Raw genomic sequence first — 24,705 nt, 5'->3', positions numbered from 1 at the left:
AATTGATGTCTTAAGACATATATGTATCTAATCATATGCATACGATCTTTGGTAATTCAATCAAGGCGTTGCAAACAGATTCCACTAGGCTTCCGGTTGTGTTCAACAGTATGGCGGCATAATTATTGTGGTTCGCCCACACAATCGAACCGTTACTAGCCACTTCATTTGCTATGTGTACATTCAAAATGTTTCTGTATTCAATTATTATTATTAATAATTACATATATTACAGTCAATAAATTTCATCTTTAATTTTAGCCTCTCATATATGAAACAAAAATTTTAATCCGATATATGCAACGCAGCTATTAAGACCTATTTATACGATTTTCAAATATTTTTATTCCGTAATATGAGTAATATTCAAAAATAAAAAATCCATGCAGTGTGAAAATAAATTGAGTGCACAGATGAAATTTTGAAAAACAAGTTATTGAAAATTTGACGTGTATGATTACAAAAATATTCGCTACAGTAAACTTTGAAAGTTGATATAATTTGAAGTGGGCTTTTAAATATTGAAGAAAGAAAAAAAACAATAAGTGAGACAATAATTTTATGCTTGTATTCAAACTCTCATGTAAACTACTTTTGAATTAATCAACAAAAGTTTGATTTTTTTTTAAATTTGTCAATTTTTTTTGGCCTTATGTAGACTTTCGTTTTTATAATTTAATAAAACATGTATAAATTTTTATAGATTTATTAATTACGACTAAAAGACTAAGCCTGATATAAATTATTAATCGATTTTAACTTCAGTGTTCTAAAGTTAATGCAAACAAGTCGATTGTAAATATATGTAGTTTGAATTTTATTGTATTTACGTACATATGGACGAACGAATAGACCAACGCGATACCGAAAATAAAACCTTTTATTTGATTTTTTATGAATATCCAAGTAAATCGATTGTAAACTACGGTCTTGTATTTTTATTCTTTTTTCAATATCTTTTTTGCAATAAAAAATTTTTTTTACAAGTTTATTGTCCTATAAATGTAAATATGAAAGAATTCAAAGCATTTATAGACCGCCGTAGAATTTTACACTGAAAGTGTGCAATTATTCAATTGATAAAAAAATTAAATGAATACAAAATATTAACTATTAAAAAATTATTACATACAATATTTATATAATTACGGATAAAAAAAAAATTCTAGTGAACTTATTTGTCTTACGCTTAAAAACTTTTTAGGTAATGACAAGAAATTAGTTAAAAATTAAAAACGCATAATAGTAATAAGAAATTACGGTTTAAAATTTAAGTTACTGATATTTTTTAAGTTATTAAATAGTAATTAAAATCGGATTCGATAATTTTGAAAAAACTGGGTTTAAAATTTTCCTTACTACCGTAATTTGGCGTAAGCCAATAGTCATTTAAATAATTAGTGTTGTTTTGAGTAAAACACTTAAAATATTACTGATAGATTATATATGTAATAATTTTTTTGGCAATTAAAGTGAAAGCTTTTTTTTTTTAGTTCAAAAATCCATAGATAAATATTATGAATTTTAGCTAATTGACTACTTTCTAAAAGATTAAAATTTAATACTCTTTTAGTATTTGTTTGAATTTTTTTAAATTTTATAATCAGAAGAAAAAACATTGCACTCAATCTATGAAGATTAAAAGTAATACTAGAGAAAAAAATAGTAAATATGAAAAGATGTAAACTGTAGAGTAAAAATTTTTTTTTTAGCATCAGTTAAATCTTTGAAAAGAAAATACAAGTGAAAAAAAAAATAAAAAATTTTGTCGCTCTAGGGAGATAGATGAAAAACTTTTTCCATTTCTTTTTTCAGCCCTTTTACTGTCTCTGAGGGGTATCTGTAGAAGAAAACTAGAAAACTCAGAAACTCTACAAAGTAATAAAGACTATTTTCTTCGACACGACAACTTGTCTATGACTATTTTTATGTTATTTATTTTTCAATAAATAAATGTATCATCGTCACGGGAAATTCCAATATTTTATAAATAATATATCGTACATAAATGATAAGTTTGTTTTTTTATATTTTATTATTTATCTTATAAATATTAAGCAATTATTTGTTTTTCCAATCGTTTGAATTTAAAAATTTTATTCTTAGAATTATAATGAAATATATCTAATTTATATATTTCAAGTAATTAAACGATTAAAGGAAATTCCAGAAAATAAAATTGTAACGATAAACGAATTTTCAAAATATTTCGTACCTTGACCTTTCGTTTTTATCGAAATATTTATCATGCTACTCAAACATATATTATTTTTTTATTTATATCATTGATAAAGTTAATTTTATAATAAATATTGATACAATTTTTCACGATTGACAAATATAAAACAATTATTATCAATAGATCGTTATTTGTCTATAAAAAATATAAGCTTTGAAAAAATTTTAAAGAATATTCGTTAATTATAACTTTAATTTTTTTTGTGTGCACAGAAAAAAAGGATTTCTTGACGCAAAATATTTATGCTCCTGAAAATCGGAAACTTTTTCGCGCAACGAAATAAAAACAAAATTGCAAAGTAAAAAATCTACTGGATGACAAGATTTATGAAATGTTTCGCATATAAATGCTGGCATATGAGCTAAAAATCTTAAACCAACCCCAACCTCCGAAAATACCCCTTAGGTACTCGAATTACATAAATTTTTTTCATTTTCGTTGTGCGAAAAACATTCCAATCTTCAAGTACATAAATATTTTACTCGCTCCAATAAATTTTTTGAATTACAAACTGAAAACAATAATTTTTCTTACGAGAAAATATTTATAGTGCCAAGAAATTTTTTCTAGACCTAAGAAAATTTTTATTTTCCTTTAATAATGCAAAATATTTCTGATGTCAAGAAATCCTTTTTCTGTATAATTAAATACATGGAATTCCAACTAACAAATTATTAAAGACTTCTACTTGATCAACGATACTCAGCTTTGTAATACGACTAACAAAGAAAACCTATTAACCCTAGTAAATTCATTAATTATAACTAATCGCAAGAATTTTAATAAAAATGTTTTCACCAGCATTTTATTCCTGAGTAATTTAAAGCTACTTCGTTCATAATTGGGTTAATATTAGATGTGTACTTAAAGTTTTACCTCGTTCTCATAAACTCGAACAACTTTATTGACAGCCTTAGTAATATTTAAATTATTCGGCATAAAAAATTTAATAGTTACACTAATATCAGACGTCTTTGATTTAAACTAACCAATGACAATTGACATTAAGACCAAATGTCTAAAGTCAAATAAGTTAGATGTGAATCTATAAAATAATTGTGCGATTAATCATCCTTATATCCGCTAATAAATTAATTGGATATCATATTATCTGGAAGAATAATTTTTTCTATACATCGACTGCCATTTTTTATAAATCAACTTCCGGTTTATTTTTTTTTTGACAACAAAATAATCAAGCAACTAATTGACATTAATTTTCTAGGGCTGATTTATCACGATAACTTCATGAAAAATCGTATATTATATCAATTAATTAATTTTGATTAATTAAATCTTGTAGAAAATTTTAAGTTGCACACCTCAAGCATAAACCGTTCATTTAAAGCATCCGTACACAGCAGAAAAAAATTTTTGGTGAAATTTTTGTGTTAACTATTGAAAACTTTATTGACTGTCACCCGAAATTAGGGGTGAAAATTTAAAAAAAAATGTTTGTGTTGGAAAATAAAAAAAAATTCTGTGGATCATTTCCAAGGATAGTTTCTATTAGTATTCATACAATGTATGTAAATATACAAAATAAATATTATATTTTCAATATTTTCACAGTGCGATGCCTGTTTATTTGATTTGAAATGAAAATTATTGTACAGAAATAATGTACACGGGCGCTTTGTATTAGAGGTTAAGGTGTGCGATACTTAAAATTAATTAAGTATTTCAATATATCAGTATATTTTATATAAATAGAAGGGTTTTATCAATAATTTTGTCCTGGTAATTTCATAAGAGGATAAAGAGACCCTTTTGCACGGTATTATACTGAACGAATAGGATTGATAGACAAAAAGGGTGAGATCATGTCTGGCTTCAGCAATGTATACTCTGCACTATATATATAAATATATATATATATAGACACAGATGTAAATTTCACCGGATTTTAACGTGTAAAAGAGGGTACTTTAAAGTTAAGTACTAATGTATTATCGATGTATTATAAATTTATATATATATACAATATTATTAGGTATATTACATTAGATATATAACATGAAATACTTGTTATACGAATTAATTATCTACTGTGATATTACACTCATGATAATAATATCTCTATGAAATATTAATTAGATGTTAATGATCTACTAGAGTAAAAAAATATTCGAAAGCTTTACTGGCTAAATAATTAACTATAAAAATATTTTATTACTTTACAATTAAATTATTTAAAGGTCAAATAAGCATTCGATAAAATATTAAATTGCCCAAATTGAAATTTAAAATTCGATAAATTAAAACCAAACTGTAGTCATTAATAATTAAAGAAAAAATAAAGAGATAAAAAAAATTGATAATAATAATTGTAAAAAAAATTGAGTTATTTTTTTTTTTAATTTCTATTGTCTATGAATATAAATAGAATGTTTAAATACTCCATAGATATAGTACTGAATGAAATTTTTTCTAGACATAAATATCATAAAAAAAAGTGTATTGTTATCTCAATTTATTATGTATTGTTTTTAATTGACGTTATGAAATAGATAACGACGTAATTACCTACAATACGTTTACTCGATCATTAATTGGCATTAAGGTATCAAAACAAGTAATTATTAAGATTTAATGGATTGGAAGTGTTTATTGATGATATTATTTTGTTTTTAATATAATTAAATTCAAATTTAATTTTAAATGTTCAGCAAATATAAACTTTTATTTATCAAATTTAGTAAATTTAAATTTTATAAAATTTGATATATTTTTATTAATCTATTTACTCTCGTTAAATGATGTTTCAATATTAGTTTAGTGAGTCTATGTGTACTTTACATCGATTAAATTACCATTTATTTAATTGTATTTGTTTTAAAAACAATATATATATATATATATATATATATATATAAATTACGGAATAGCAGATTGGAGAAAATTTTTTGAATAATTTTTTTACAATGTAAAAAATTGGGAGTAAATTCGGAGTTATTACAGATTTTATTTGAACTCAAATTCAATCCGAGTTTTGGAGTAAAAAAAAATCACTGCGTACACAGTAAATGAGTTTTTTTTAACAGAGTGATTTTGGAGTGAACTGGACTTTATTTAAATCCCTATTCACTTTAATTTAGAGTTTTAATATTAAAATAAATTTCTTTTTGGAGAAAATTTCACTCTGAACCGGAAATTAAATCCCTTCAAAATGAATTTTACTCCAAGGGGATTAAATAGACAGTCATCTGCTCTGCATTTACTCCGGATTTACTCCGCGAATTTTCTACGTCGACTTGATCGGTTAAAATTAAAATTATTTAACAAAATTCTATTGTTTAATAAAAAATAAAAAAAAAGTCACAGAAAAAATTTAAAGCTGGTAAATAAAATTAATGTGTCGAGCTTTTACTAAATAGCTTTTGATACACTCAAGATTTGAATTATTGATAATTTTTGACAGCAAACTCGAGTGTTTCGGTCAATTGATATCTATATTAAATTCAAATTCTCTAGAGATAATTTTTATTCCGGCCATCAGTATAAATTCAGACAGACATTTTTTTTTTTAAATGGACTTGTTTGTCGAATCAATTATAGATATTTATTTTATTGATCAAATACTAATAATTAAGATTAAGAAAAAGTGCGCGCTAGTTAAATATACAGAAAATAATATAAAAAATTTCAAACAAATAATACATTTAATTCATTATTTTTTTCTAGACTTTATGACTGCCCATTTGGCCGAAAACAAAACTAATAAATATTTAATTTTGTCTAACTCGTCTTAATAAAAAAAAAGAATTGACTATAAAAAAATATTGACGCAGTCATAAATCATTTAATCTGACTTTAGAAAATAAATAAAGCAATAAAAAAAAAAAAATTCCTATTACATGAAAATTTAAAAAATAAAAATAAATAAATACATATCTTCAATATATATTTTTCCTATGAATACAAATAGACTATCAATATTTATTCGTTTTCAACGAATTTCATTTCGTTTATTATAAAAAGAAAAAATACATAAATAATATACCGAAAATTTTATGTTGCATAAAAAAATATGTATTTGAATATGCAAATGCTAAATGGATATATTTATATATAAAAAAATGATATTTAACCCAATAATATAACATCAAAATTATGTTAGTATTTCAACATACATCAAGTACATTTCACTTTATGTATAAATGTGTTTTAATGAATAGAACATAATAGTGCCACTGATATATCGAGTTTTATGTTATGAGTATGAATCTCCAATAACTATTCTGTATTGTCTCATCACAATGACACCCATGAGTATTATCTCTGTCTATGTCTCTTTCTCTTTACTCGTTAATCGTGAATCAGAAATGATTGAGCGACATATGGACCAAATAGTCCCAGCAAATAACAATAATAATTATTTTTATTATTATTGTTATCCAGTTACAATAAATAAATTATTCATTTTGGAGTGACTATCAATAGTTTAAATTTACCTCGATAGTTTATGCTTCTATATAAGCGTGAAACAAGTTATATTTATGGTGTATTTGTTTTTTTTTCTGTTAATGGCCCGGAAATCTTTAACGGTCCATATAAAGGTACAGACATACTTAAATCCTTGAAAAAAAAATAAAATAATTTCTGAGTAACAAAAGCTTGGACCGTTTACTGAAACTGCTTTGTCATTTTTTTAAAAATCAACATTTTTAAATAATTAAAAAATTTCTACCACCATTATAAAGATAATTTGAACCCAAATATAAAAAAAATTCATAATAGTTAAAGCAGTCAACATTTTTTTTTTAATTTACTAGAAGAAAAATTTTTTGAATTCGTACCAGACTTAGGAAAAATTTTTATCTATATTTTAAAATTAATTTTGTATCCAATTTGATGACAAAAAAATGATACTGAAATTAGCCAATGATTTTTAGATTTGTTTAAAAACTATAAATTATAAGAAAAAAAAATTTTCAAAAAATTGCACTTATGGTTTTTTTTATTTTTTACATGCGCATTTTTTTAATTTTTTAAATTGTTGAAAGAAACCACGAAAATTTTTAATTGCTAACTTCAGAGCCATGATAAAACATGATCCTGAAGCCAACAGACAATTAAGAATTTTCAAATATTTTTTTGAACAAATCAATTACAAAAAAAAAAATAAAAAGATGCACATCTAGAAAATTTAAGAAACTATAGGTGCAATTTTTCGAAAATTTTTTTTCTTATAATTTACAATTTTTTAAAGAATCCAAAAATCATTAGACCTCGGCTAACTTTAGTGTCATGATAAAACTGTCAAAATTTCCCGTTTTTTTTTTGGTATTCCTTAAAAAAATTCAATTTTTATAAAACTATCAGACGTAATACCTGACAGCACACATACATATATATTGCTGTCATATATTGAAGCACATCTTCAAGTCCAGTGCATTTATATTAATTTTTAAAAGTAATTTAAAAAAAAAAACGACTTGTTGTCTCCACTCCCTTTTCGGCGGCTACTCCATGTATACACAAGACCTTCGACTATTTTTACGATTGACAAGCCGCCGACTTGCGTCGCATTCCATTGCTTTGTCGTATACCTTTTTTTATTCTTTTCTTCCCTTTTTTTTTCTCTATGACAGAGTATGAGTATATATATATATATACTCATACAAATATATTGTAAATGATAGATGGATAGTTGAGTGTCATGGACAATAGTGTGCATAGAAATGTATTTTTGTGATGTGACAAGACAAACAGAAGCTTTGGAGAAATAATTTTTAATTATATTTATACTAATTAATAATTTATGAAAATAAGTAAAAATGGAGTAAAGTAAAAATTAAGAGTAGAGTAAATTCAAAAAATCGTGTGATGGAGAGCAGAAGGTTACTGACGAATGCTATGCTAAGTACTTTTGTTGATGAATTATTTAAATTTAAAAAAATGAATTGCACTCACCTCATTAGCAACAGCAGCATAAACTTCGCCGAAGACGAAAGCGCACGCAACAATCCAATATATCCTCGGACGCATTTTTTAAAACAAAACTTTAACTGATAACTGATACTTAACGTCCGTTCTCACGGGGCTCCACAAGAGCCCGGTTTAAAAAATCACTTTTTTTATTTAAATATATACTGAGTAGAAATACTATTATTATTTATATATTTATTGTTGGTAATTATTATTTGTTTAATAATAGTAATAACAATAATAACCAACGTGTTAACGTTGGATTATTAGACAAAAAAAAACTCCCAACAGGAGCAACAATGCAACACACACTACACTGATCGATGAATCAAGAGACACTGAGGGCGCGACAATCGGCGGCTTCTTTTCTCTTTTACACAAGATGATTCCACGAGCATTCACGAGGAGGAGTATACAACACTTTTTTACTTTTATTCAAATTAAGCCGGCCATTTTGAACACTAGCGCGCTCTTGCGCTCGCTTGGTAACTCAATGGCGCCAAAATTTGAATTTCGGATTTTTTTTAATTGCATTTAAATTTAGTTGAGAAATTTAGTTATTAATTGGAATTAATTTAATTAATGACCAGTTATTTTGACACCAGTTTTATATACAATTAAGTATATATTATATACAAGCAATGAAAAATTAATATCTGATTTTAAAACTGGCGCGTAATTAAAACATGGGAATCGTAGTAAATAAAAATTTAAGTTACTATGACAAATTTTAAATTATAAATAAATAAATGAAACAATTAAAAAGATACAAATGAAAAAAATGCGCATACCGACTTTTAAATTCTATGAATGTCTTTTTTTTATTTTATTCTATTTATATTTTGTTTATTTATTTAAAAATGATAAAAGTTTACAAATGTCTGCTACACTCACACTCATATGATGCTGAAGTTAGCCGACATCTAATAATTTTAGGAATTTTAAAAAACGATAAATTATAAAAAAAAAAACTAAAAATATGCACATGTAAAAAATTAAAAAAACTATAAGTGCAATTTTTTTAAATATTTTTGTTTTATAATTTGTCGTTTTTGAAAAAATGTAAAGATTATTAGACGTTGGCTAACAGTATCATTACTTTATAAATAAATTAATAAATATGTACACTTGATATTTAGATATAAAATTTTTTTTTTTTTGATAAGGTCATTTACCAGTAGTCAATCAGTCATTATTAATTTTAGATTTAATTGATATTTGGAAAGAAAATTCAGTCGAATTTTTTGATGAACGTACGGAATTAGAATATTTTAATTAATAAGTTAGTAAATTTGTTTATTAAAATAAGATGATAGACAAATTTTTAACAAATAAATTTACCCAGATAACAAGCCGATAATTTAAAAAATAAATAAGTTTAAAGATAACGAAAAATGCAGTGGGATTTTTAAATATTTATGTTTCTGTTGCAAAAAAATTATTCTATAAAAATTGACTTGTATTTAATCATGTATCGATAATTAAAAAAAAATATCAAGTATGAAAATGTATTGAAAATTAATTTTTAAATGTATTCAGAAAGAAATACTTATTAAATGTCATATATAAATTAAAGTTTTTAAATTTTAAAATGCGAATTCCATCTTAAGATGGATCTAGATATTTTTATTATGACAATTTATAAATTATTAATTTATTTATTACATTTGACAGGTAGAATGAGAGTACTTGTAATAATTAAACTGTTGAAAAGATTATTTATTCAAAAACTTTACACAAAGCATAAAAAAAAGGTGATGAGTAACACTAAATCTAATTAGGCTTACTAGTTTACAAGCATTGACGGTTAATTGATTAAATAGTAACTATTGAATGCTCAATAATTACCAATCAAGTTTACGTTCGTTAAATAGTTATCATTTTATTGTTTATATATATTATGTTTTGCAAGTATTCAAGTGCTTTCGATAACTTAGCCGTTCATTGCTTGTCCATTTGATTGATTCGTGACTTGTGGCGAGTGATAGCTTCTTGATGACGTTTTATTTGCTCTTCATGGAATGAAATTTCATCATGTAGCTCGTCACGTAATTTAGCTATTTGATCTTTCGACTGAAATCATAAATTTAAATCAGTTCAATACTTTAACACCAAGTTATTGATTATCAATCCTATACAATACAATTTTATATTAAAATATATTATTTATTATTTTTAAAATACAATTAATTCAATTTTTATAAAATATCAAAACAATAATTTTTTATTCAAGTCTCCTCTCTGATTTAAAACTCCAATTATAAAATTCTAATCATATTTAATAGGGAATTTCCAATTGATTTCCAATCAGATTTAGTCAGAGTTCCGAATTAATTCGATTGAAAATTAATCGGAAATTAGAAAGCTAATTAGAAAAAAAAATTATTATTTTTCAATTGAATCTGATAGAAATCTAATTGAGTTTTAATCAGAATCAATCGAAGTTTTTAATCAGGACTTCAAACGTGTTTTTAAATTATATTTTACTTTTTATTGTAAAACAAAAGAAAAATTTAATGTTCTAGATATATTAAGCTGGCTCTAAAAAATGTTGCAAATAAAAAAGTCGTGGTTTAATTGACCGGTTTTTAAAAAACAAATACCTGATTGTAAAAATATTGATCTTCATTAGCAGCTTCCATTTTACCAAAAGAACCACCAGCTTCACGAATAGATCCACCACCACCACCTCCTTTTCCAGCACCAGATCCACGTTCTCCAACCATTCGTGATTGGCTATTAAAATAATTACATAAATTAATAATTAGAAAAAAAAAACAATTTATCAATAACGAAATCATTTTTCTAAAAAAAAAAAAAAAAAAAGGATTAAAACAATAAAGAGTAATAAATCTATTTTTATCTTTTACTGAATTCACCAAATATTTATCTTGACTGCTCATATATTATATAATTGTCTAGAAATTTCAGATAAAAAAAAAATTAATTTTACTTACGTTAAAAAAATTAAACGCAATTAAATAAAATGACTAATTACAAATGGATCGCAACAGTTGTATTTATAAAAACTGTTTGTCAATAGCGAAGATAAAAATAAAATAAATTTCATTGGAAGGAAATAATAAACATTTAATTACCGGCAGACTGACTTGATATAAAAAAAGACGAGGTTGCTTGTAATTAAATTTTTATTTGTTCATGTTAAATTTTTAATAAATAATTAATTGTTTTTATACCTTAGTGTGGCCATATTACGTGAACAGATTGATAGAGCACGTTGCATTTTTATGATAGTAATTAATAATATTCTTGAGAAAATTTTTATCTGCAATTCAAGAAATTAATTTCTGGGCAATGTAATATACGCAATATTGTAAAATAACCGGTGATATGATATATTTATAAGAACATCAACCCAATTTATTTTATTTGTGGTATTTTCTAAGCGAGTTACTTTTTTATCAACAGTTAAGATGTTTAAATTTTTTTACACTAGATGTCCTTCTATTGAAATTTGAATTTTAACAACGGCAGCCATTTTGTTGTTTATTAAATTCGTACCTCAACTGTCATCAGTATCTAGTTCTGAAAACTCTAAGATCTAAATTATAAATTAGATAGGAAATAGGAAATTAATTATAAAATGATTATATTATAAATATGTAAATATGAGACATTCAGCAGAAAAGTAAAAGTAGTTAAAATAAAAATACAGAAAAAAATGAGTGTGAATGTAATGAAAGCATGAATGTGAATGTAGCAGACATCAGACAAGTTTATAAATTATTAATAAATAGAGTAAATAATTAATAAAATAAAATTTTGAAAAAATGCGCACTTAAAAAATTTTGAAATTAATAAGTGCATTTTTTATAAATAATATTTTTTTAATTATTTACTATATTTATTTATAGTTTAAATTTGGCTGATGTCTACTACATCCACACTCATAATGAAAGCGCAGACATGAGACATTTTAAAAATTTTAAATAAATGAATTAAAATAATGAAATTTTAAAAAAATGCACGTCCTGATTTTTCATTGATCTAAACATGCAATTTTTTATTTTTATTCTACGGACATTCTATTTATTTATTCTAAGATTTTTTAAATTCCCATTTGTCAGTTACATTGACAATTGTCAGTTATACTGATATTCGATAGAAAAAATAATTAAACATTAGCTGACGTCAAATTATTGTATCATTGATTCAGCAAATGACAGCATTGAGAATAAAATCGTATTAGAAATAGATTTTTTAAAACGCATTATTTACAGTGAGTGAATGTAGCAGACAATTGTTAATTTTTTAAATTTCAAAATAAATGAATAAAATGTAAGTAGAGTAAAAATTAAAAAATGCATACTTAGATAAACGCAAAATTCGTATGCGCATTTTTTTAAATTTCATTATTTTAATTAATTTATTTATTTAATTCAAATTTATAAATTATCTCATGTCTGCTAAATTCATACTCATCTATTTACATGAGTGCGAATGTAGCTGACAAGTTTTATTTTTATTGTTATTGTTGATCAAATAAATTATTTCCAACAGAAGTAAAAATTAAAGAGACGTTAATTAATTGACAAGTACACTTTTTTAATTACTTAGAAGTGTTTGTGAATTGGTGTTAAGTGATGAGTGTAGTGAAGTGTCTTGTAGAAGATGGACATGGAGAATGGGGAATTATTGTCGCAACGAGGTTCCAGATGTTCCTGAGGTGAGCGCCCGATTATCTAGTGTTTTCTGGTGGAGGAATAACAGGTGAGTGATATTTATTAGTATCATTAATGGTGTGATGTTTGGAAATATGACAGTTGCTGAAAGTAAACATTTAACGCTGTTTAAAAAATAAAATTCTTGGTTGACTATTCATTTTTACTTTTAAATTTCTTGGCGGGATTTTTAATAGATTTGATTTATCGAGATGCAGGTCAATTTTTAAACTCTATGAGCTTCAAAGTTTGGGCGCATAGACTGATATCGAATTTTCACATAATTTTATAATCAAATTGATATATTTATTATGATTGGTACAAAAATCAGAAAACTTATAAATAACAATAAGAATGTCAGAGAAAATATTTTAATTCAAGACTTGCTGGTCATGTTATCCTGTGACTTTCTCTGATTTAGTGAATTAAATTTCTTGTTTTGAAAAAATTAACTAAATTATCAGATTTTAAGTTTAAAGCTGCGCTCTTGTTTATTTTTCTCCCGCTTTACTGCATAGAAAAAAAAAATTTCTTGGCGCACAAAAGTTTTACTCGCCCCAAGAAATTTTTTCCATTATAAACTGATAACAAAAATTTTGTTGAGGCGATAAAAACTTTTCTAGACACGTCAATAAATTTTTTTTTCTGTGTATGACCATAGAATTTAAAGCAAGAATAATTTCACCGTGTAAATTTTTTCACTTAAAAGTATCATAAATTACTGATACTTTAAATAAATATATAAAAATTAAATTTTCTCATACAATATTACATACTATACCGAACAAACTCAATGTAATATAATATGAATTTAAAAAATAAAAAAATAAACCAGTGGTAAGGCTCGGGTGACCAGATTGAAAAACTCGCTCTCAGTCACCCCACCGTAACAGAATAGCTTGGGAGTTTGCAGTCTTCACTCCAAAGACTGAGCCATGTGATTAATTTATTATTTTATTTTATTTTTACCAAATAATTTATTAAAACTATTATTTATTACTATAACTATTGCTATTAATAACAAGATTAAATTATCCCAATGATTTTAAAAATAATTTTTACTTCAATTTTTAAAAATTTATTATCGCCGCCATTGTCTACATACTTTTAACTTCGGAACAAACCGATAACATGGGTCATGATCCACGAAAAATATTATCACTTGCTAATTATCCATTTATTACATTAATTGTAATAAATTGTTACTCCATAAATTATCGGAAATAATTGTGCAAGTTTTAAATAAAAATTACTAATTTTTTTTTGATTCCTCGAAGGTAAGTATTTTTCAATTAATCTTTATAAGATAATTAGTAATTAGTGAAATAAAAAAAATTAAGTTTTTAATAGACAGTATTTCTATTGAGTAATGAGTTACCTAGTTTACATTATTATCTTAATGAGAAAATATAAAAGTATCAATGATATAAATCTTTATGACAGACACAGAAGATGCTTTATATTTATAATCAACAGTTTGCTGTATTAATTTGCAATTAAATGCAAATTTAAATGAAGTAAACTTATTATTCACTAGATTAAACTCTTAATAAATATGCATAAATATATGTATATATGTATATATTTTTATCGTATATTCTTATTATTATAATTAATTAGTAGAGTATATTATTGAGATGTCTCATATCATTTAGTGTTAAAACTTTGATGTTAATGCATCTGTATAAATTTATATATATTTTTATTCTTAATATTTAATGTATTTATTTATTCATTCATAAATAATTTATTTTAAAAGATGCAACCACGGTTGAGACAAAGTGTCAATGAAACAGCTTTATGTTCACCAACAAATCTTACTCTGTCATGGAAAAATATATGTTATAGTGTGAAAGTTAAAAAAAATGAGAGTTATATGATGGATTTTTTCCGCGGTCGGCGTATGGAAAGTATTAATATATTAAATGGAGTCAGTGGTGTTGTTAAATCTGGTACTTTGATGGCTATTTTAGGATCGAGGTATTAATTATTATTTTTTATAAGAAATAGTTTAAAATTTAATGACTGAAATAATTTTTTTATGGTAAAGAAAATTTATTTACTGATGATTATTTTAGTGGAGCTGGAAAAACCTCATTATTAGCAACAATAAGTAGAAAAATTAAAAAATGTACGACAGGTGAAATTTTGTTGAATGGTAAATTATTTACGCGGCAATTAATGTCGAAAATTAGTGGTTTTGTGCCGCAGGAAGATCTTGCTATTAAATCGCTTACAGTACAAGAGCATATGGAGTTTATGGTAAATATTTTATTTCTTAACAGTAAAAAAATTTAGTTTGCATACCTCAAATTCAAAGTAATAAGTTGGAGTACCGATTGTGGTCACTACATTGGTGGACACGATACTTTGTTTCATTTAACAAAAAGTATTAAAAAAATTTCTTGTTATTGCAGTTCACTGAAAAAAATTTTCAAAGTAAATGCGGAGCGAATGATTTTTTTTTTAATCTCTTTGGGGTGAAATTAGCTCGGGAGGGGGGGGGGGGTCGTATATGAAAATTTCGAATCTAATCCGAATATTCACTATGAATTCACTTCCGCTTTTTTACTGCATACTTTGATTTAAAAAAAAAATCTGCTTGTAATTTACTACAAATAAAATACGTATTTGAGGTGTGTGCATTAAAGTTAAAAAGTCTGGTATTTTTTATTATAAAATTCAGGCTAAAATGAAAATAGACAGCCGTTATCGTCGAGTAGCACGCAGTCAAAAAATCGACGTCCTTCTTCTCGATCTAGGGTTAATAGAACTTAAAAATTCAAAACTGTCAACGTTATCAAACGGCGAGTGGAAAAGAGTATCTTTGGCAGTTCAGTTACTAACGGAACCTAAAATTTTGTTCTGCGATGAACCAACCACCGGATTAGACAGTTATTCAGCAACAGTTGTCATAGATGCACTAAAAAATATTGCATCTAAAGGTAGAATTGTTATTTGTTCACTTCATCAGCCTGCGTCAGGCTTACTGGATCATTTTCACAAAATTTACCTCCTTGCTGCCGGTAATGTTGCATTCCAAGGAAGTCTTTCTGAAGCTATTGCATTTTTTTCTAGGTATTGAAATCAAAAATATATAATCATTTTTTTTTACGATTATTTATCACTTATTCCTCAAAAAATTACAGCTTAGGTTACAACTGTCCGACGATATTTAGTCATGCCGAATTTTTCGTAAAACTGCTATCAATAACTCGCGGCAATGAAGACGAAAGCATTGAAAAAATAAATAAAATATGTGAGGAATTCAAAAAATCCGTGTATGGAAAACGGATGATGGCATCAATCCAAGAAGCTTTTGCTGGAACATCACTAGATAATAATAACGATAATATCAAAGATATTGTGCCACATCCAATATTTGCTGCAAGTCACTCACCGCTTTATGACTTTAAAAAGATTCCTGTTTTCCAACAACTAAAGTGGCTAACATGGCGCAATTACATTGACTACAAAAGAAATTCAACGGGAATTTTATTGAAATTTTTGATATATATTATTGGTGGTTTGATCCTTGCAACACCTTATATACATGTCACAAGAAATATCGATCAACGTAGCATACAAAATGTTCAAGGTTTGATGTATTATATTGTAACTGAAACAATATTTACATTTCATTACGCTGTTTTTTATACATTTCCTAAAGAAATGCCACTTTTGTTACGTGATATGGCTAATGGACTCTACTATCCTTTGCCTTATTATGTCAGTAAAGTTGCTGTTATGGTAAGTCATTTATTTATTTTATACCCATGTAAAAATGTTACGGAAAAGTTCATGAGAGGGAACTTCTAAATTTGGGACAATTCTGAACTGTTAGTTGATCATTTTTTTAACCAAAAAATTTTAATTTCCAGATCTTGTTCTTGAAAAATTCTTATAGAGACAAAAAACTTTCATAATTTGTTTTAATTCCTAAAAAGTATTAAGTCAAAATTTTGTTTACTCTTAAATGTTTTTCAAGTTCAAAAAATGATCAACTCAAAGTTCAGCGTTGTCTAATATTGGGAAGTTCTCAGTTATGAATTTTTTGGATCATTTTTTAAATGGATTTCATTTGGAGTTTACAGTTATATTTCGTTCTTCAAAATTTTGTCTCAATCAAAATTTTTCCCTTTGAATTTTATCATTTGCTTTTGAGGATTATTTTATTTTTTGTAGATACCAGGTTCTATTATTCAACCATTCATTTACTCCGCTATGATTTACTGTATCACAGGATTAAAAGGTGGATTTATAAGTTTTTTATATTTTGTCCTCCCAGTTATACTTGGAGCTATATCTGCAGGAGCTCTTGGTATTTAATAATTATTATTTATCTATTTACAATATATTATTCAAATCTCTTCTTATTAAAGTGCAATACATAAAATTCATTACGAATTCCTCAGAGATTTTTACATATAAATAACCTCTCATATCATGCAATAAAAATTACAAAAATTATGTAATTATTATTTCTAGTGATTTTTTAATTTTCATTTCAATCATATGGTCTGATAAAATTTTTATCAGAAGTTCATATGCAAAAATTTTTAAGGAACATCGTGATTTTTTTTTATTTACACGAGTAACAAATTTCATAATTAATTATTAATCAATTAATTAATCAATAGGATGTTTAATGTCTGCACTGTTTGATTCATTTGAAACTGCATCACTTTTATCAGTGACAATAGACTTTCTGACCCTTATTTTCAGTGGGATTTATCTGAATCTTGGGTAACTAAATTTAAAAAAAACTAGTAATTAATTTTTATTCACAAACGCTAAAAAAAATGTGACTATTTTTTATTTTAATATTCAAAGGAATTTACCAGCACATATATCATGGTTGAAATATATTTCGCAATTTTACTACTCAACAGAGGCTGTTTCCGTAACTCAATGGCGCGAATATAATTATATAAGTATGTCAATACTTTAAATATAATTTGCATATCAATTTATATCAAACTATTTGCTATTTAAATTCTTATGAGTTGATTTCATAGTCATTTGGCTTTTTTTATTTAATCAAAATAATTATTCGGTTCAAGATTGTTCAACGAATATTGAAGCACCGTGTCTGACATCTGGTGAACAAGTGCTGGAAAATTTTGGATTTACACCAGGAAATTATTTCATTGATTTAATGGGACTTGTAGCTATTTTTACTTTCAGTCATTTTGCAGGTTTTCTGGCGATTTTTTACAGGAGTCGTAAAGAGCCCGTTTATTGAATTAATTAAAATTTTTTTTGTAATTGTATATTTTATAAAAATGCATTGTAATCATCGTTCATTAAAAAAATTTATACTGCAATAAATCATGTGATATTTAGTTTCAATATTATAGTCAAAAATAAAAATATGTGTTATAAATTTTTTATTAAATATATCAAATTTTTTAAATTAAAGTTTATGATGTTTTTTTATTATTAACTCATTTCGCAGCTTTTTTTTTTTATTACTGTCAAAAACGGGAGTGATTTCGAAGTGATTGAAGACTTTATTTAAATCCGAATTCACTCTGATTCGGAGATTTAATACTAAAACGAACTCTTACTTAAAAGTGCGTCCCTAGACTTAAAAGCCCAGAACACAAAATTTAGTTCAACTCAAAAATAGTGTCTCGTTTTACCCCCTATTTCCCTATATTTAAATATATATTATTCTTACATATTTATTTTAAAAATTCCTAAAAGATGTCACTATATTTTTTGTTCTTCATATTATTGAGATAAATGTTTCAAAATAAATTTATATTCGTTGACGTAAAGTTGACATCATCTAAATAATATATTATTGATATATCAATAAAAATAAAGACCCTGATATTGGCCTTCGGGTTGTTGAGTCTCATTGAAAAGAAAAAAAAATAGAATGATTAATATTTCGATTGTCACAAGATTCATGTGAATCAATTGTTCAGTTCGAGGAATATTATTATGATAAATGATAACCAAAAATAGTATTATTAATAACAGTATCTAAAAAAAATAATACGTTTGTTAAAAATTTTTTTTTCTTTTGCTAAATATAGACACAAAAATTTACGGTAACAATTTGACTATGGGAACTATTTCTGTGAGTATGGTAATCATTACCATATGATATAAAAACTTTTACCATAATTATAGAAATTATTTCCATAGTTATGAAAACTTTTCTCAGAAATTATGGACATATATCCCATAATTCCAAATAATTATTACTATAACGTTATTTGATACTTTATGAACGTACTGGGAGTGGTTATCATAATTTTCGCTCCGTGTAGTTAATTGAAAAAATAAATTTTGAGTAAAAATGATCTGCAGAGTAATAATTATTTCCATAAGTGTATACTTAAATTTTTAAAATCTTTTGGTTTTACGATACGATTCTTGTTAATGCGATTTTATTTATTAGGGTGAATACAGTTATTAGTACTTGTACACCAACATTTGTCGAAGTTGAATTATATTTGGCGAAAGGATTCGAAGGATTATTGAGAACTGCTAAGTTACCACAATGTCAAAATCACTTCTTAGCTAACGAAACATCTGTTATATTTGACATACCTTTTGGTGAATGTACATTGGGATTAAAAACTTTCAACCTGGACATACATAAAATTATGAGATCAACAGAGGACTTTGGATTTTCAGGCGTACCTGTAGCTACTAAAATTATTAAATGTTTATAATTTTGAACATTAACGAGTAAACAAATGTAATTTTTTGAAAGAAATAAAGTAAACTTTTGAAATATGAATGTACTTATTTTTAGAATTTAAAGTTAATACCTGAAAAATTTAATATATATGAATTTGTTGATAACTATTACCAAAATTGACATAAGAAGCTCGCTATGAATTTTTCTATGGTGTTTTTGAATACAGATTCTCAATATATTCAATTTCTCAAGTGAATTTCCGATAAGGGAAACGATTTCTCTTGAGTTTTTTCATGGATTTCTGTATATAGTTACTAGAAATTCGCTCCTACGTGTATTTTTACTATGATTTACAATGGAAGAGAAGGAAAAAAAGGAATACCCCAAAGTTCTTATTAAATTTTATTTTCTATTACTTTTTCATAATTCAAAAGAACTTGAAATATTTTTATGAAGCGTTTTTTTAGAAAATTTTATTTTTCGAGACCTTTTATTTTAAAATCGTTTTAAAAATTATATTTGTTGTAATTTTTGTATGAATTACCAAAAAAGGTTGACGATTATAAATTTCAAAACGTAACACAACGGCGAACTTTTGATAATTTTCTCTTAGCAAGTAAATTAGTGAAATTTATTATAGCAAGTAGTAAATACTCACTAATTCACTTTTCAAGTTCTGACAATACATTCGAAAAAAAAAAAACAGTTGGGTGAATGAAATTAATTAGTAATGAAATTTTTTCGACTCTTCTGTAAACTTTTTTGACTTACTTCAAGATTCTCGATTCTATAATTTTTTCCGTGCATAATACGTTCAAAAAAAATTAATTTTCAATTATTTCTGACCGTTTTTCTAAATTTTCGTGAGCGTTTTATGACAACTATTGTTTTATTTCGTTTTTTTTTTTTTCGGCCACCTCATTTTTACCGAAAACAACAAAAAATTCAACTGTCATTAAAAATTAATTTATTTTCTTCAAATATAAGCTTGAAATCCCCCCCCCCTCTCTACTTAAAATATAAACAACCTGTTCATACAGACTACATACTTAAAATATAAATAAATTAATTTTTTGCTAGAAATTTATATTAATATAAAAAAAAATGATTTAAAGTTCAAAACTTTCCATGTTCATTTCACCTCTTGGTGATTCAAAAAAAATTCCAAGAACCTCATATTGCCCGCCTACCATATTCTAATAAAGACATTAAGTAATTGCATCATTTTAATTTGAATCAGAAAGTTATTATTGTATTCTATATATATAATTAACTCAAAATACATAAAATATCAGTATTACTCATAAGCGAGTGATTCATTTAATTATACAAATATATTATCCTTTTCAGTAAAGAATTTAACACTTCATTAGACACAAAATTGGTCATGAGTAAAAAATATGGATAATTGTACAAATATAAGTGTTATTGAACCAATAAAACTAAAGATTAAATCAAATTTCAATACCTGTCTCTTATATATATTCAAAAATGAAAGTAAAAAAACTAATTAAAATTGAAAGAAAACATCTTGACATAAATGATAAATTAAATCTTGAATTTAAAAATTTTATTACAATAAACAGTAAATTTAACTGTAATTATTATGAAAAAAATAAATATCAAAATTTTACATTAAACATAAATATATGTTTTTAATAAAAATATTTATTTTACACTCATAATTTTCATGCCCACGTTTGTCTGATTATTTTAGCCAATCAAACATCTGTATAGAAAATTTATAAAAATAAATATATATGACGATAACAAAGAAATTTAATTTTATTTAAGAGTGGGGTTTTTAAATTTATGTATATAAGTATCAGGCTCCTCTTATTATCGCAGTAACTTGTGAAATTAATTCAGTATACTCTGCAATACTTTAATCGAAAAGAAAGACTAAATTTTCAGTCCATCATAATGATGAAACTTTACTTAATTGCACTTGTTGCAGCCATACTTATTCTAACTCCTTCAAATGTATCATCTGCTGTAAGTATTTATAAAAATTAATACTGTTAATATTTTTTCTTTTTCGATTTCTGTTAATAATAATTTAAATTAATTTTCAGGATGACTTCCGCTACGAATGTCACCCGACTTTTGTAAGGGTATTCGTAAACCCCCAGCCAATGCAGTCCGGATCAATTTCAATAAATGGCGTCCATGATCCAGCCTGTACAAAAGAGTATGGACCTGGCCAGAAAGTTTCTTATGACATGAGTTTCGCTAAATGTGCAGGTGGATCCAAACATATGGCGCTTATGTACAGTTCAGTAACATCTATAACCATGGGTTCATCAACTTCTACTTCATCTTCATCAACAACTAAAACAATCTCGTGTTAAAACAAGCAGTGATTAAATTTTATAATAATTAAAATATTAAGTATTGTAATTATTATAAATAACTGATGTAAGGCCAGCAGATAAATTTTTAAAAAACTGCTGAGGTAGTTGTTAAATATTAATGATCATGTATTCATTTTATGTGGAAATATATGACTATTTAAAATAATATTGTTTTTTATTTATTGTTGTTAAGTCATTACATTGAGAAATTTTTTTTTCAAGGATTATTTTAATTTAAAATTATTTTTGGGCGGGACGGGTACAAAATATGATATTCATTTATTACCGTAAGGTGGACAGTAAAAATTAAAAATTTTGCCATGAAAAAATTCTATTTTGACCGGCTTTTAAAGTAAAAATTATTATAATTATTGTCATTAAAAACAATGAAAATTTTTTCTTTACAATCTGTATGATCAATTGTTTAAAATTTTAAATATATATGTATATTATATATTTAAATGGTGACAGATGACCAATTAATTAGAAATTTATTTACATTTAAACGTGTGTATTTTAAAATAATAACACATGTTTTTACAATTCGTAAGCATTGACGTCACGAAAAAAAAAATGATTATAATATTAATTAAAATTAAATCTTTAAATATTTTTAAAATGAATAAAATATTGTAAGATTTTGTGAATCCCCCTGCTGTAAAAACGTAAAAATTATAGTGACATCAATACTATGTAGTAAACATTTAAATTTACGGTCAAGGAACTAGGTTACAATTGTTTTTTACGATTAAAGTAATTAAATAAAGTGACTGAATTATAAGTTATTAAAAACGCTGATATTTTCTTTTGTCGTTTTCTAAATGACTTTGAACCACGTGACGAACACCTGATCGAATTCGTCGCTTGAACAACTGTATTATAACTATTTCAAGTGCACATTGATGATAACAATTTATTAATTAAGGCAATTCGCTTGAAAGAATAATTTAAACTCATTTTTTTTTTATTTTTAATGTCTTCGTAATGAAACACGTGTAAGATCATTCAGATCCCCTTTGATTATCAATAAAATTTTAATATATTTTGAATTATTTAATTCACTATAATATTCGCCATAGACATATTGCATATTACACACCAAGGGAAGAAAGTTCGACATTTCAACCCATGTGTGTGATATGCAGATTGGGACTTTCTTTCTAAGTGACGTGAATACAATTTTTCACCATATCATAAAAAATTAGCGCATGCGCCATTCTTCCCACAGAGGTAAAAATTTAAACTTTGAGGTGTAGATCTGGTGAAAATTTGTATACACACCACGGAGGAAAGTATAATATACTATTTCAAAAGTAGTGTTTAATCTGAAACTGCACAAAACGAGAATATAATATAATGTACTATTTTATATTAGTGACGTCGTAAAATATTTTTTATTTTTGTTGAAAAACATGATAAAGAATCACAAAAAAAAATTGTGGAAGCACAATAATCGTTAACTGAATTCGCGATCCTGTTCCTCAGTCAATAGCGCACATAGATTTTTTATGATTGAGTTGTACTCAATAACCTGTGCAATCTCAAACCTGGTTTATTACAGACACGACCAAGTTGTTCTAATATTTCTGGGGAGTCAATTTGGCCATTTATGGTTTTGTAGAAAAATACAAGATTAGCAATTTTTGTAGGAGAGTTTGCTGATCTTAAATTGATCATACACTTCTTCTATGTTTTATACGAATTTTTTCATTATGTTTTGATAACAAAAAATTTTCGATTGATTATCGTATTTACATCTTATCAAATCGTCCATGAAATCATTCTTGTAGGGCACCTGTATCGCGGCAAAGTTTGTTTTTCTCTCCTACTTTTTTCTACTATATTTTGTAGTGGGATTGACATACTTGCGTACATAAATATAAAGTCGAATTTATTACCACAAGTAGTTTAATTAATTTGTTACACTTAGATGTGTAGACAGAGTATAAAAATTAACTAAAAATTTTTCATAATTAAATAAAAAAAAATGAAGTTCTATATAATTTTGATTGCCTCAATATTCTTAATTGTTTCTCCTTTCATTGTTTCGGCTTTTGTAAGTATTAATTACTAGTAATTTTATTTTTCACATTCAAAATTTCGTACAATGAAAACAATAATTTACAATTTTAGAGTGATAGAGTAAGTTATGAATGTTTCCAAAAATTCGTTCGAGTTAAATTCACACCACTTGAATCATTCAAAGGAAAAATAGATGTCGCAAATAATACAAATAGTCCAGGGTGTCATCTTTCTGCTGGAATCGATCAACAAGTTGTATTTGATATCTATTACAAGAAATGTACAAATAGATCGAGAAAGTTTGGGCTCTTTTTAACAGAGAAACACCGAGGGCCAAAAATTGGTAATCAGAGAAGAAGAAATACCGTACACGGCTATTGGCCTGAGGTTGATTGTCCCATATTTCCAAAAACTCAAGTTGATATTCATAATAGAGACTGTCCCGGTACCATAGAAAGAGTAAATGGTAAATTGGTGTGTTATGAAGACGATTAAGGGATTTTGTTGATTACCAAATTTGGACACTCACTTATGCATAAGTGGTGTCTCTTTTAAGTGTGTTTTCATTATTTTTTTCTTTTCACAAAATTAGTAATTATTAAGTTTACATTGAAAAAAAATTACTTATTATTTGATTCTAAAATATTTGTATATGTAGCAAAAAACTTTATCAATATCAATTAATTTTTTGTAAAATTTATGAATAAGTGTAATTTTTTTAAATAAATTGAATCTATTAAAATGTACTTAAGAGTTTTATTTTTTTTACTTTATTTGTTGAATCCTTAAATATAAAATTAGAAAATTACGATCATT

General features: G+C 25.4%; 4 protein-coding genes and 1 long non-coding RNA gene across 8 annotated transcripts in view; 3 read left to right on the top strand and 2 right to left on the bottom strand.

Annotated features, from left to right (window-relative positions):
- The window catches only part of LOC103574355 (syndecan), a 49,854-nt gene extending 41,341 nt beyond the window's left edge, over nucleotides 1–8,513 (bottom strand). Inside the window, exon 1 of the mRNA XM_008553788.2 lies at nucleotides 8,156–8,513. Coding sequence (XP_008552010.1) covers nucleotides 8,156–8,230 — 75 coding nt within the window. The 5' untranslated portion in view covers nucleotides 8,231–8,513. The remainder of the gene's footprint in view (nucleotides 1–8,155) is intronic.
- Nucleotides 8,514–9,868: 1,355 nt separating this feature from the next.
- LOC103574356 (ATPase inhibitor mai-2, mitochondrial) lies at nucleotides 9,869–11,525 on the bottom strand. 2 transcript variants are annotated; one of them, XM_008553789.3, is made up of 3 exons: nucleotides 11,368–11,525; nucleotides 10,774–10,906; nucleotides 9,869–10,243 (listed from the first exon to the last, which is right to left on the bottom strand). In XM_008553789.3, exons 1-3 carry the CDS (start codon nucleotides 11,412–11,414, stop codon nucleotides 10,112–10,114), a joined length of 312 nt encoding a protein of 103 aa, XP_008552011.1. In that variant the 5' UTR covers nucleotides 11,415–11,525; the 3' UTR covers nucleotides 9,869–10,111. The 2 variants fall into 2 exon arrangements, with proteins under 2 accessions (XP_008552011.1, XP_053595382.1); XM_053739407.1 differs by lacking the exon at nucleotides 11,368–11,525 and adding an exon at nucleotides 11,128–11,218.
- Nucleotides 11,526–13,737: 2,212 nt separating this feature from the next.
- LOC103574357 (protein scarlet) lies at nucleotides 13,738–18,225 on the top strand. Of its 3 annotated transcripts, none has more exons than XM_008553791.2 (9): nucleotides 13,738–14,129; nucleotides 14,612–14,832; nucleotides 14,931–15,114; nucleotides 15,539–15,930; nucleotides 16,002–16,602; nucleotides 17,038–17,173; nucleotides 17,493–17,598; nucleotides 17,686–17,786; nucleotides 17,916–18,225. In XM_008553791.2, exons 2-9 carry the CDS (start codon nucleotides 14,612–14,614, stop codon nucleotides 18,095–18,097), a joined length of 1,923 nt encoding a protein of 640 aa, XP_008552013.1. In that variant the 5' UTR covers nucleotides 13,738–14,129; the 3' UTR covers nucleotides 18,098–18,225. The 3 variants fall into 3 exon arrangements, with proteins under 3 accessions (XP_008552013.1, XP_008552014.1, XP_008552012.1); XM_008553792.2 differs by lacking the exon at nucleotides 13,738–14,129 and adding an exon at nucleotides 14,455–14,534; XM_008553790.3 differs by lacking the exon at nucleotides 13,738–14,129 and having other exon boundaries at nucleotides 14,482–14,832.
- A 3,083-nt stretch (nucleotides 18,226–21,308) lies between these two features.
- LOC103574358 (hypothetical protein) lies at nucleotides 21,309–21,976 on the top strand. The gene is made up of 2 exons (XM_008553793.3): nucleotides 21,309–21,508; nucleotides 21,589–21,976. The coding sequence occupies exons 1-2, from the start codon at nucleotides 21,437–21,439 to the stop codon at nucleotides 21,862–21,864; spliced, it is 348 nt and encodes a 115-aa protein (XP_008552015.1). The 5' UTR covers nucleotides 21,309–21,436; the 3' UTR covers nucleotides 21,865–21,976.
- An 869-nt stretch (nucleotides 21,977–22,845) lies between these two features.
- On the top strand, nucleotides 22,846–24,635 carry LOC103574359 (hypothetical protein). The gene is made up of 2 exons (XR_008403731.1): nucleotides 22,846–23,923; nucleotides 24,001–24,635. It is a non-coding gene; the product is annotated as a hypothetical protein (long non-coding RNA).
- The last annotated feature ends 70 nt before the right edge of the window (nucleotides 24,636–24,705 follow it).

The sequence above is a fragment of the Microplitis demolitor genome, chromosome 5 (assembly GCF_026212275.2).
Source record: "Microplitis demolitor isolate Queensland-Clemson2020A chromosome 5, iyMicDemo2.1a, whole genome shotgun sequence".
Taxonomy (NCBI): domain Eukaryota; kingdom Metazoa; phylum Arthropoda; class Insecta; order Hymenoptera; family Braconidae; genus Microplitis; species Microplitis demolitor.
This window is presented reverse-complemented; position numbering and strand designations above follow the sequence as displayed.